Source organism: Cervus canadensis, chromosome 23 (genome assembly GCF_019320065.1).
Source record: "Cervus canadensis isolate Bull #8, Minnesota chromosome 23, ASM1932006v1, whole genome shotgun sequence".
Lineage (NCBI taxonomy): Eukaryota > Metazoa > Chordata > Mammalia > Artiodactyla > Cervidae > Cervus > Cervus canadensis.
The window spans coordinates 5,173,106-5,185,821 of NC_057408.1; the positions used below are offsets into that span (position 1 = coordinate 5,173,106).

Consider the following 12,716-nt stretch of genomic DNA (forward strand, 5'->3'; position numbering starts at 1 on the left):
AGCGTATGTTTTTACAATGAGAAATTTTATGTAGATCCTATTGTTGGGTATCAGAATTAACGGATGAAACAAGATGATTGCACAGTTATAGCACCAGGTCTTCTAAGCTTTCCCTGTTAACTAGATGAAGTAACATGCAAGTTGAGAGAGCTGCTAATATCAGAAGAACTCATGTGAACAATATCCTTCCGTATTCAGGCCAAAAAGAATCAAGAGCAGCCGAAAAGTCAGTGTTTTCAAAAGGATGACTGTCTCTAGCAATGCCTCTTGTGTCAGATCACAAAGCAATTCTTAAAGAAAACAAAAGTAGGCAGAAGAGGGGATAACAGGATAATTATTGTCTAGGCTATGCAGATCTGGTTACACTGTGGATCAAGTCTTGTCCCTGGGAATATAAGCACATGAAAGAGTAGCCCAACGTAACAGAATTCTTGGTCCTCCCAAGCCCTATATAATGTTCCCTGCAGAGTACAGACAGCATTAGGTCAAGTGGTGACTTTCAGGGAGATAACCTTAAATACAATTTTCTGCTTAAAGTAAAAGCTTGTGTATAATGTTAGGGTTAGGGAATAGAGGATATCTGGTTTGAAATGAGCCCCATGTCTTCCAATAATAAACACACTATTTCTTTAACATTTAACCCACTCCCTTTCATAATAAAAACAGGTGATGAAACAAAGTTCAGATTCTAGGATAGAGATGGGAGTCAAGTCCCATTCCGAGGGTGGTGAGACTGCCTGGCACAGCATGTTGTTCTATAATCCCAGAGAGAATAGTCTATGAAAACTTGTTCTGGCACAAAAGATGGATCAAAGCTTTTTGTTGCACCTTGTTGAGTTACACTAAGGCCTGGGGAGTGTAGAGACTGAGATTGTGAAAAGAAAGGGAGGAGGCAAGCTGAGAAGGCCTACAGGGCGTTAGGTGTGACGGCATCTGGGTACAAGTTGGGAGTCTCACCAGAGAAACGGGGGTGAGACTGAGCTGTATGTTACTAGGTCACTGGGCTGAAGGCAAAGCATGGGAGAAGTTTTTTCAAGGATCAACAGGGGGAATGGTGAGTTCTAGAAAAAGCTGGACCCTAGAGCTTCAGAGCAGAACATTAATAAGGGATGGGGTGAGCTGGGGCCTCAGATTAAGGGGCTGAACTTTATGAGAAGCAAGAAGCTGGGTTTCAGGGTCAGTCTGCACATTTGTAGTTCAACCATACCTCGCCTCTGCTCTTAGACCATCTCTGTCTTAGAACAGACAGGCTAACTGGTTGGCTTGGGAGATAATCTGACACCCCAGACCACTGAGCTTTCTGCCACGTTGCCAGAAATGGGGCCCTTCTAGGGCTGCTTCAGAAAATTAAGTTCACAGGGTTTTCAGGGAGATTCCTAGGGGGCTCTCAGATGATGGATGGGTTGTGCAAACATTTCCTCACAAATCTTCCCATTCATTCCAGGGGCCCTCAGGTGTCATCGAGGCCTGCCTTATTCCTGCTTCAGTGAACAGAGTCTGAGGTTCCAGAGGTGCCCAGAGACCTCACGCCCTCTCCTTAGGTGACACAAAGCAGCTCAGGATGACGTGTGAACAAAACAGAGATGCCTTCAGGATCGACACCTCTCCTTCCTGCCCCTGTTCTGACCTGGGTCTGAGGTGGGTCTTGGGTGTTCTTTGCTGTACCCCAGGAAACGAGGACCTAATGAGGTGCTAGGAACACAGGGCACCTTGGTGGCATCCGTGCCCTCCAGGGGCCTGGGTTCATCTCACACTCACCTCATCCCCACTGTACTGCTTCAAGCAGTGCAGGAGGCGGCAGGTATTGGACAACCAGAATGATGTCATCTCAAAGTCCTCGTTGTGCTTCTGTGAAAAGAAAAAGACGTGCCTGGCTATGAGGAGGTAGTTCCCATCTGGTCGAATGCTTACCTGTCCTGACGGGTCCACCTTGCCTTCTCTTACCCAGGAGGCCCCAAGCAGGCCCGGTGACAAGCGGACCCTTACTCTTCACGGTCACAGGGAAGAAAGCCCTCCCCATGAGGCTGCCTTCCTGCTCCTCCAGCCCCTGGGAGGATGCACAACCCTGCCTGGAGGCCCCTGATCAGTGGTGCACACCCAGCGGGGAGTGGGTAGGGCCTGGGGCCAGTTGGGAGTCTCACTGGAGAAAACTGGGGTGCAACTGGGCCATATAGTACTAGGTCACCAGGCTGAAGGCAGAGCATGGGAGGACCAACTATGAACAGGTGAGTTCTAGATAAAGCTGGACCCTAAGGTCCGGAGCAAAACAGGAAGTGTTCCTATGACAAAGCCAAGGGAGACAGAGGAGCCTGACTCCAGCAGCCCTGGGCTCTGCCGTGAGCACTGGGCCAGACGGCCTGGCAGGTTCTTAACTGTCTGGGGTCCAGCACAGGGGGTGCTGGGGAGCACGTGGTGAAACATCCTAGGGGGCCCGTTTGTCTAGAGATCCGGCGTCATTTTCCTTCAGAGCTGGAGATTCTAGGGAACTTGCAACTGAAGCGACAGTGAGCTGCCGTGTTCACCCAGCTCCCCACAAGACCAGTGCCTGGGGCCTGGACACTGACCTTGAGGACCTTCTTGATGCCATTGATGGTGGAGGTCAGCAGGGAGTGCACCTTGAGGTCATCGTTCACGTAGTCCGCGTGCCGGATGCACATGTAGAGGATGTAGGCCGGGAGGCAGGGCACCGCGCCCGCCAGCGCCTGTGGTTTCAACTCTGCCAACAACAGACAGCAATGCTTAGCTCGGCAGCAGACGCTGCTTGATGCTCAGGGGTGTAAGAATCCTGGCTCCCCATACAAACTGTCTCCCCAGGTTCCTGGAGCTCCTCAGGGTGGGGGGTGGGAGGGCGGCTGGCAGAGGAGTAGGGGAGAAGATGCCCTGGATACATACACATTCCTTTGGACCCTGTCTACCAGTATTTCAGAAACGCATTAGAAAACCCCAAACAAACACGTTCCTAGTTGTTCAAAATAGGCTTGTCACGCCTTGGCCTTACAACACAGAGGAAGAGAATCCCCAGGGGCGGGGCGCGGGGCTCCCTGCCCAAGTTTACACACAGGCCATGGTCCTTGCCAAGAAGGGGCCCACAGCCAGAGGCTGGCTGAAGGCAGGAACAGGCTCCCTGACCAGGGGACCGGGGCAAGGACCCCCTAGGCCTCTGCAGCAGCATGTCCTGCTGTGGACACAGCGGGCTCCTGAGCAGCAAGAAGACAAGGCCTGGTCCCAAAGACAGAGCCCATGGGCCAGGGGCTGGGCGAGCCAGAGCAACTTCTAGCCCATCTGGTCTTCTGTTCAGCAACCTCCCTGCAGCAGCTGCCCATACTTTGTCAGAGGCGGCAGCTCAAGCAGGCCCTGTCGTGCCCCAGCCACCACCCCGCTGCTTGACAACCATCTCAACCTCCCTCGTGGCCAGCACTAACCTGGCTGCAGTCAGGAGAAGCTGCTGCCCCCGCTTCCCCTCCGCCTCCCCGCGCCCCCTGGGCTGTGTGCCCCGGCAGGACCAGAAGGGGCTGGCGAGCCTCCCCGTGGACCGCAGACTCCTGCTCGGTCTCTCGGTCCTTTCCTGCCAAAGCCCTCGGAAGACCAGGGAGAAGCTGTCAGACTGCCTGCCATCCCAGAGGAGGTTCAGGGAAGCACAGACCAGGTGAGAGCAAGGGGTGCTGGCAGGGCCCGGAGGAGGAGGAGGAGGAGGACCAGGGACCGGCAAAGCGGAAAGGCAAGCAGGAGGCCCAGGCACAAGGCCCCAGACGCGCCGACTGCAGCCCCAGCCCTCAACCCACATCCCCATTACCTCCACCCCCAACCTCCACCTCGTCCAGGTCCCACGAGCCCCTCAAAGCAACGAGGGAGGCCACGTCCCCCTCCAGCGGCAGGTGGGCTGGGGGAAGGAAGGGGCCACATCCTCAGATCTTCCACCAGGGAGTCCGGGGTTGGGGCTCAGCATGGGCTGCCAGCATCTCCAGGGGGTACTTGACCTCAAATATACACCTACAGGCCATAATACTCTGATACCTGGTTAACATTTGGGCATCTCATAGGCGTAACAGATGACTGCGGATTGGCCCTTGGCTCTAATGAGAAAGCCAGTAACATTGTTCCAGAAAAATGTGTCTTTTTTAAGACCCAGACGTCTAATCTAAACCTTTTGGCTTTGAGCCTGACCCCTATGCAGACTGCAAACAGCTTCTCCTGCCTTGGAACTTTCCACTGTGATTTGGGATCCTGCAGCAGCTAAGTGGCAGCGTCTTGGGGGCGGGGACCATGGCTCTGCTTTTCGCCATCATCCACAGAACAGCCAGCACCTGGCACCTGAGCTGCCATCAGTGAAATCCTCCCCAGTTCGTGTGGGAAGTCATTTAGAGGGAAGGTGGCTGAGTGCTGTGTGCAGGCCTGGGGCCACCTGAGTGATGAGTGTGGGGAGCTGCCCGTCGGCTGGCACAAGCAGCCAGTATTACTCCCTCCTCCAGTGTTATTCTATTTCACTCTGATGCTGTGATCCCTGAGTTTCACTCATCAGAGATTAAAGGTTCTTTCCTAATGGCATTTGAACAAGACACAGCCTGTTTAAGGTGAGCTTACGTCACATTTAGTTGTCAGGCGATTGTAGGGGTGGTAGGGGAAATTAACCTTCATAAAAAGAGCAAAATACTCAGCTGCTAAAAACACCCCAAACAAAGAGCTGAACCAAAACCTGTGCCAGGCTGAAATCATGCTCCGTTCTTCCGTCTCCCTGAGTTCCTCACACCCAAACAATTCAACACAGCACTTTCACCTCTGTCATATTTCAAGTCTTACAGACGGGAGAACTCAGGCACCAGAGAGGGGAGCTAGCCGCTCAGGGGCCAGAGAACCAGGCCTCCAAAGACCCCTTGGTCCTAGCCCAGGCTCTCCCTGCGGGCCCTGCAGGTGGCTGCTGACGTGGGCTGGGCACACAGCAGGACGTCAGGCCTGCTGAAGCCAGGTGGAGGTGTGAGACCAGAGGGGTCGGAGCTGGTACAACTGGCAAACCAGGCCCAGGGTGGCGAGGAAAACAGCTCCCAAGAGCCGCCCCCCCCACCTCCCCCCCGCACACACTCTCCGGGGGCAGCCCCACATTAACCCAGCATCAGCCTCACCTGGGAGCTCGTCAGAAACGCAGCAGGTCGAGGGGGTGGGTGAAAGTGGGAGGGGGTGTCCGCGGGGTGCGGGTTGTGCAGGAGGCGGACGGGAGGCGGGGCTGACCTGTCACCAGATTCCGAATGAGCAGGGCCTCGTCCTCCTTGTGGTACTCCAGCATGCCCTGGAAGTCCTTCTCCTTCCGCTGCACCGTGACCTGCCTGTTGAGCTCGTGCCGCTTCCTCTCGCTCTGGGCCAAGGCTTGGGCAGCTGAGCAGGGCAGAGGGACGGAACACGAACTGAGAGGTCTCCAGGCTCAGGCCCGGGGGCCAGGCATCTTGGGTGGGCAGGGTTCGGGCCGGGGTCTGGGCCCCAGGGTTCTGGGTTCACTGGGCTCCCACACTCCGTACATAGTCTGCCCTGCAGCCTGGGTCGCACGTGTGACAAGAGGACCTGAGCACGGGGCACCGGATCCACTCAGGAGAGGAGCTGGGAAACACCCAGAACGGCAGAGGGCGGGTTGTGGACCAGAGAGAACTTGGGAAGGATGCAGGTGCAGGATGTACAACCATTCTGCTGGGGGGCTGCTTCTCCCCACTTCCCCCAGCGATGAGAAAGGGGGAGGGGAGGCGGGAAGGAGAAAGGAGTAGGGAGGGTGAAGGGAAGGAGGAGGACGGGAGAGAAGAAAAACTCCGAGTGACCGGAAGACTGAGAAGCCTAGGAATAGAAAAGAGAAATCCAAAGATGGCGAGGGGCACGTGGGGTATGAGGGGCGACAGCTCAAGGCTGAACAGGACCCAGTCCTGCCTTCCTAGAGCCTCACCTAAGAGCAGCAGGTGGACATCAGCGGGTGCTTAAACAAATCGACACCTGCAATGGGAACGTGCCTGGCAGGCACGTGGTGTTAGAACAGTGAACGAGGGGACTGGAACCCCAAGCACGTGGCTCCTGAGCTGTGGAAGGAGGGGGGTGGGCGTGCATCCCAGGTGGTGAGGGGACCAAAGGACAGTTCCCAGGAAGGCGGGACGTGCAAAGAGGGGTGGAGAGTGATATGATCAGACCTACAGCAGGGAGTCACTCTGGGTGTTTCTGGAAGATCCAATGAAGTCTCTGCCTGACCTCTCTGGGCCAGATGCCAGGTGGGACATTTAACCAGGGAACTGGCCTCTCTCCCTGACTACTAGAGCATGGAGTGGGGGCCCCCGTGTTTTCTGGCTTCATGTTATGGAGCAATCTTTTGAACCAGAAAGTTTTGCCCTCCAGTTTTTAGCCCTTTGAAGGCAGGTCCATGGGGCAGCCTCCCCTTCCCGCACAGCTTGGAGTCAGCACCTGAACACTTGCTAAGTTTGTGTTTGTGGGTGAAGATTCCAGCAAAATGAGACTGGGCAAGCTCCTGGGGTCTGCGCGAGTCTGTCACGTGTCTGCACTGGGCGGGGGCAGCAGCAGGTGGAGCAAGCATCTGGGGCAGGGGCAGGCAGGCCCCTCCCTGAGGGGGGCTGAGCACACATGTGCCTCAGGACACACGCACACACCTACTCACACGCACTCACACTCTACCTTCCAGGTCCTGGACCTTCTTCATGCAAATCTTCAGTTGCTTTTTGAGCTTCCTCTCATTCTTCTCCAGCTTCTCAACCAGCTCTTTAAGGTCCTAAAAGCAGAAGGAAGCAGTGTGATTAGAACACATCTAGGAGTACGTCAAGGCTGTATATTGTCACCCTGCTTATTTAACTTATATGCAGAGTACATCATGAGAAACGCTGGACTGGATGAAGCACAAGCTGGAATTAAGATTGCTGGGAGAAATATCAATAACCTCAGATATGCAGATGACACCACCCTTATGGCAGAAAGTGAAGAGGAACTAAAAAGCCTCTTGATGAAAGTGAAAGAGGAGAGTGAAAAAGTTGGCTTAAAGCCTAACATTCAGAAAACTAAGATCATGGCATCTGGTCCCATCAGTTCATGGAAAATAGATGAGGAGACAGTAGAAACCGTGTCAGACTTAATTTTTGGGGGCTCCAAAATCACTGCAGATGGTGACTACAGCCATGAAATTAAAAGACGCTTACTCTTTGGAAGGAAAGTGATGACCAATAAAAAGCAGAGACATTACTTTGTCAACAAAGGTCTGTCTAGTCAAGGCTATGGTTTTTCCAGTGGTCATGTATGGATGTGAGAGTTGGACTGTGAGGAAAGCTGAGCGCCAAAAAATTGATGCTTTTGAACTGTTGTGTTGGAGAAGACTCTTGAGAGTCCCTTGGACTGCAAGGAGATCCAACCAGTCCATCCTAAAGGAGAGCAGTCCTGGGTGTTCATTGGAAGGACTGATGCTGAAGCTGAAACTCCAATACTTTGGCCACCTCATGTGAAGAGTTGACTCACTGGAAAGACCCTGATGCTGGGAGGGGTTGGGGGCAGGAGGAGAAGGGGACAACAGAGGATGAGATGGTTGGATGGCATCACCAACTCGATGGACATGGGTTTGAATAAACTCCAGGAGTTTGTGATGGACAGGGAGGGCTGGCGTGCTGCGATTCATGGGGTCGCAAAGAGTCGGACACGACTGAGCGACTGAACTGAACTGAACTGAATCCTGCCCTGGAGGGTGGAGCGGAGGAGGGCGGGGGTGGTGGTCCTGGTGCCAGCGAGCCAGGCCGCTAACAAGGAGGCCAGGCTCGGGCTCCAGTAGGAGTCCCCCCACCTCCCACCCTCGCTGCTCCCCGGGGTCTGGAGCCACAAAGCAGGGGACGGGTCAGAGCATTCTCCGTCTAGATGGCAGTCTCCTCCCTGCTCAGTCCGCCTGGCGCCCTGCTTGAGCCACAGTCCTCTAGGCCTCGCCTCCTCGGGTTGTCACGGCAACCGTTAGGAGCCCCTCAGCCTCAGGTGGATGGGCGGTGCCCTGGGGAGGGACGATTGGTGAAGGCATGAGAGTGCCTTGGAGCAGCATCCGCTGGACAAGCCCACAGGCCAGCGAGGTTACCTGAGGCCCAGAAGCAAAACAGGTCCTTGGCTGGGGCCCCTCAGGGGCTGCGAGACTCCCAGCAGCCACGGCCCCACGGGGGAATCAGCCCCTGGGACCTGGCACTGCATTAATGTCACCCTGTCCCAGCAGGGAGCTCCGTGACCATTACGGACCCTGTGCCGCCACAGCGATGGGACTGTGGGGCCTCGGAAGACATCGGGCTCCTCCCCCCTCCTCCTCTCTGCCCGTCGGCGTGGGCGACCTCCCTTTCACGCCTCCTGCCTCATTTCTTCTGTAATACTTGCTATTCCCACGTGGAATCCGGTTTTTGGAAACACTGTCTTATTTCTTCTTTTTTTTTTTGTCTTGCTTCCCCCACCTGCCTGAGATTTCTCTGAGAACAGAGACTCATTTCTCTGGCCTCTGCCCCAGCTCATTCAATGACTGCCTGCCAGGACGGCCACCGACCACTCCCCCCACTGCCCCTCCGGGCAAGAGGGGGGAATCTGCCCCCACCACTCAGTCTGTCCAGAGCTGCCCTGGTCCACAGAATGTGGGGAAGTAACCCTGGCCCAGTTCTGGAACTAGATCTTAAGAGGCCTCCCCCTCATCCTCTTGGAAGTCAGCGGCCACATAAACGGCAGCGAGCAGACCCCGGGAAGGGAAGCAAGGCCCCAGACTTGGGACTGGGGCTGCCTTGCGTCCTCCGGCCCCGTCCAACCACAGTGGAGCAGAGATAAGCTGCCCCCACTGGGCCCTGCCAGAATTCCTGACCTGCATGACCTGGAAGCTCTTCCGGAAGGGCTGCTAAATTTTCAGGAGGCTAGGTACATGTTAACAGACAAACAAAACAGCTCCGCACTCTTGCTGACGGGAGAGTTCTAGACTCTCTCTGTTTCTGCCACAGGGCCAAAGACATGAACCCCGTCCATTTGGTGAAAGGTTCACTGCTGGTCCCCTTTGCTTCGAGAACGTGACCTTCCCAGGACTGGGCCCCGTGTGGTGCGGGGACTCACCAGGTTCTCGTTGGTGAGCCGGGACATCTCCTGCTGGACGCCGAACTCCACCTGGGCCTCTGGGGAGAGCAGCAGGGTCTGGCAGAAGGTCTGCTGCTGCCTGTCCATCTCCTCCTTCAGGGCCTCCAGCTGGGTCTTGAGATTGTCGACCTCTTCCTCATGCTCGCGGCTCTGGGTCTGCAGCTGGGCCTCCAGCAACCTGCACCCAGAGGAAGGAGGACAGATGACGGGGGGGCTGGAGTCTGCGCCCCCAGACAGGGGCCACAGAGTGACACGTGACGGGGGGGCAGCCGAGCAGGGACACAGCAGCAGCAGCAATTGCATGAGACCCACGGGGGACAGACGTGGGGCTGGGGGTGGGAAGCAGGGCTGCGGGGCTGGGCAGGCAAGCAGGCCAGCCTTCCTCTTGCAGGACAGGGAATCAAGGTCCAACATAGCGCCCCTGACCTCACGCCTTTCTCACCACCACTCTCATCCCCTCATCCTTTGCTCTTGAGCACAGTCTGTTGGTCTGGGGTTGAGAGACTGTCTGAAGGTCAAGAGATCAGCAGAAATACATTTCTTAGAGCATCTTTCCAATAAAAGCATCCATATCTGCCCCGAAGTTCACAAGAATCTCCTTGCTAAGACAAAACTCTGGTAGACGGAACTAACTGTATTACTTGTATATCTCCCCTTTAGTAGGTTCTCTACAAGTTTGAGAAAGGCAAAATATTAGATCCCTTTTTTATTTTTATTTTTATTTATTTTATTCTTTTTATTTACCTAACCACTATGACCGCCCCGCATGCACTTCATCTCTGGCCTTTTATACACATTTTCCCACAGTCCAAACAGAAGCTAAGACTAACTGCAAACGATCAGGGGGAGGTTTAAGATCCACCGTTGTCATGACAAGTGGCAAAAACACCTAGAAAAGATCTGGGGAAGGTTGGGGAGAAGTTTTGGGAGACAGTCGGGGCAATTCTGGGAGACCCCCAATCCATCTGCAAGGCCAGGAATTAAGGAAGGCTCTGAAGCAGCGTCCTTAAGAGGTTAATTACTGATTTTGTGACTATGGTGCTATCTTCCCGGGCTTAAGGATTAAAAGAAACTTTCATCAAATGCCTCCTGACTGGGGTCGTCCTCTTCCTGGGATGCAGATAAAGATGGTGACCGGAAGCACCATGTGGTTCTGCTACTTCTGCTGTCAGTCCAGGAGGTGCTAAGGCCCCAAGGTGGGAGGGAGCAAGAGAAGGGAACGTCTTCACTGTAAAGTCCCACATGGACAGAGCTGCCTGTCCGGTCAGCTCACAGCAGCACCGGGGGCGATGCTAGGCTCTGCGGGCCAGCTCAGCAAAGTGACACAAGTGAAAGAAGGGATGATGGAGGGACGACTGAGTGACTCACGCATCACCACGGAAAGCAATAATGAGGGTTTTGTGGAAAATAATTCGGCAATTAAGCCAGCACTTTTAGGGGACACACAATATTTAGATAACATCTGATCTTGGCTTACGATACACTGAAAGTAATCACCAGCAAGCTATAAATTTAATGAGAGAAATAAGACTGGAACACTCAGGTTCTAGGAACTCCACCCAAACGATCAGTTCCCGCCTTGTGCTGTGAGTGAGCTTACTGCCAGGGTTCTGTGCAAGGTCCAAGGACCTCTGCCCCAGCCCCAGGCTGGCCACCTCATCTGGCAGGTGAGACCACTAAACCCGAGACAGGTCTGAGGCCATGTCCCAGGGCAGGTAGGGCAGGTGTCCTGATGCATCATCGGGCTGTGCCTTCTTCGCTTGATTAATAAATTCATTACGTATCAAAGCACATCCAATTCCCGCTCCCAACCCAAACTAAAGCAAACATCTAGATGGGGCAGGAATTTGATCTTACTCCAACATAGCCATTATAATACAAGCAGCAGCTAGTATTTATTCTGTGCTTCCTCCACGGCAGGTGTGTGTACAGAGTGCTTCACCTGCATCTATTCCTGACAATGACCTGAGAAGGAAGGTCTGATTCGGATCCACATTCTACCAGCGAGAAAATGGAGCCAGATGTCACGTGGCTCACAGGAGGGGCCAAGTTCGAACCCACAGCCAGGAGACACATGGCCGCAAGAGCCAGCCGACCTGAACTTTCTTTTGCCAATAAGACAGGCTCTTGGTGCTGTTCCAGGACCTCTGTGATGTCCTTGCCAGGCAGAACTCGGGAGATGGCGCTCAAGGACCTAGGCTCCCGGCCCAGCTCTGCCAGCATCAGGCCGAGGGCGCCGGCATGGCCTTCACACCACTTCGCTGAGCCGGTTTCCTCTTCTGGGGAACAAGCCTGAGGACCTCCTCCCCTTCTACTGTTGGCAGTCTCAGACACATGACGCTGTGCCAAAGCCCTGAGCAGCCACGTGCTGGCAGCAGAAGCGGGACATGATGGTCAGGCTATGCTCCTTCTGTTGTTGTTCTGTTGCTAAGTCATGTCTGCCTCTTTGTGAACTCATGCTCTCCAGCACGCCAGGCCTCCCTGTCCCTCACCGTTTCCTGGAGTTTGCCCAAATTCATGTCCATTCAGTTGGTGATGCCATCCAAGCCTCTCATCCTCTGCCACCCCCTTTTCCTCCTGCCTTCAATCTTTCCCAGCATCAGGGTCTTTTCCAATGAGTTGGCTCCTCACATCAACTCAGTTCAGTCACTCAGTCGTGTCTGACTCTTTGCGACCCCATGGATTGCAGCACACCAGGCCTCCCTGTCCATCACCAACTCCCAGAGCTTGCTCAAACTCATGTCCATTGAGTCAATGATGCCATCCAACCATCTCATCCTCTGTCATCCCCTTCTCCTCCCGCCTTCAATCTTTCCCAGCATCAGGGTGTTTTCCATTGAGTCAGCTCTTCGCATCAGGCGGCCAAAGTATTGGAGCTTCAGCTTCAGCATCAGGCCTTCCAAACAATATTCAGGACTGATTTCCTATAGGATTGACTGGTTTGATCTCCTTGCTGTCCAAGGGACTCTTAAGAGTTTTCTCCAACACCACAGTTCAAAAGCATCAATTCTTCAGCGCTCAGCTTTCTTTATGGTCCAACTCTCACATCCATACATGATTACTGGAAAAACCATAGCTTTGACTAACACAGACCTTTGTTGGCAAAGTGATGTCTCTGCTTATTACGCTGTCTAGGTTTGTCTAATCTCCTGTGCTAGGCTGCTCTCCCAGGGCTGATGGTCAAACGGCCGGATTCAGACTCTGGTAGTAAATGGAACCAGGTTCACATTCTGGATCTCCTGTGCAGGCAGCAAGTTCCTCACTCCCTGCAAACCTGTGTCCTCACCCCACAGGCACGAGGTCAGACATGCTGACACCGCAGCACACTGGGGCCGGGTTGCTCAACTCTAGTGAGCTCCAAGCAGTTACCACGATGGGGACCATCACATGGGCTGGAGGGCAGGCTGCCCGGAGCTGGCCAGCAGTACAGATGTAGCCGGGGCTCTGGGCTGATCTGCACACAGGATGGTCAAAGTGCAGCACGGAAGCAGCACAGACTCAGGAATCCCAGAATTAAATTTCCATCATTCTAAAGAGCTGAGAGCCTGCTCACCAGGTTAACTAGCCCCATCTGTTCCTTCACCCACAGAGCGAGGGAGCTGGGCCAGGCAGTTTTC

At 54.4% G+C, this 12,716-nt stretch overlaps 1 protein-coding gene across 2 annotated transcripts in view; it reads right to left on the bottom strand.

The window, feature by feature from the left end:
- MYO5B (myosin VB) overlaps positions 1 to 12,716 on the bottom strand; it is a 337,920-nt gene that overhangs the window by 12,427 nt on the left and 312,777 nt on the right. For both annotated transcript variants that reach the window (XM_043443867.1, XM_043443866.1), the window contains 5 exons: positions 9,079 to 9,277; positions 6,655 to 6,748; positions 5,224 to 5,367; positions 2,565 to 2,716; positions 1,759 to 1,848 (listed from right to left, as the gene is read on the bottom strand). In XM_043443867.1, coding sequence (XP_043299802.1) covers positions 1,759 to 1,848; positions 2,565 to 2,716; positions 5,224 to 5,367; positions 6,655 to 6,748; positions 9,079 to 9,277 — 679 coding nt within the window. The remainder of the gene's footprint in view (positions 1 to 1,758; positions 1,849 to 2,564; positions 2,717 to 5,223; positions 5,368 to 6,654; positions 6,749 to 9,078; positions 9,278 to 12,716) is intronic.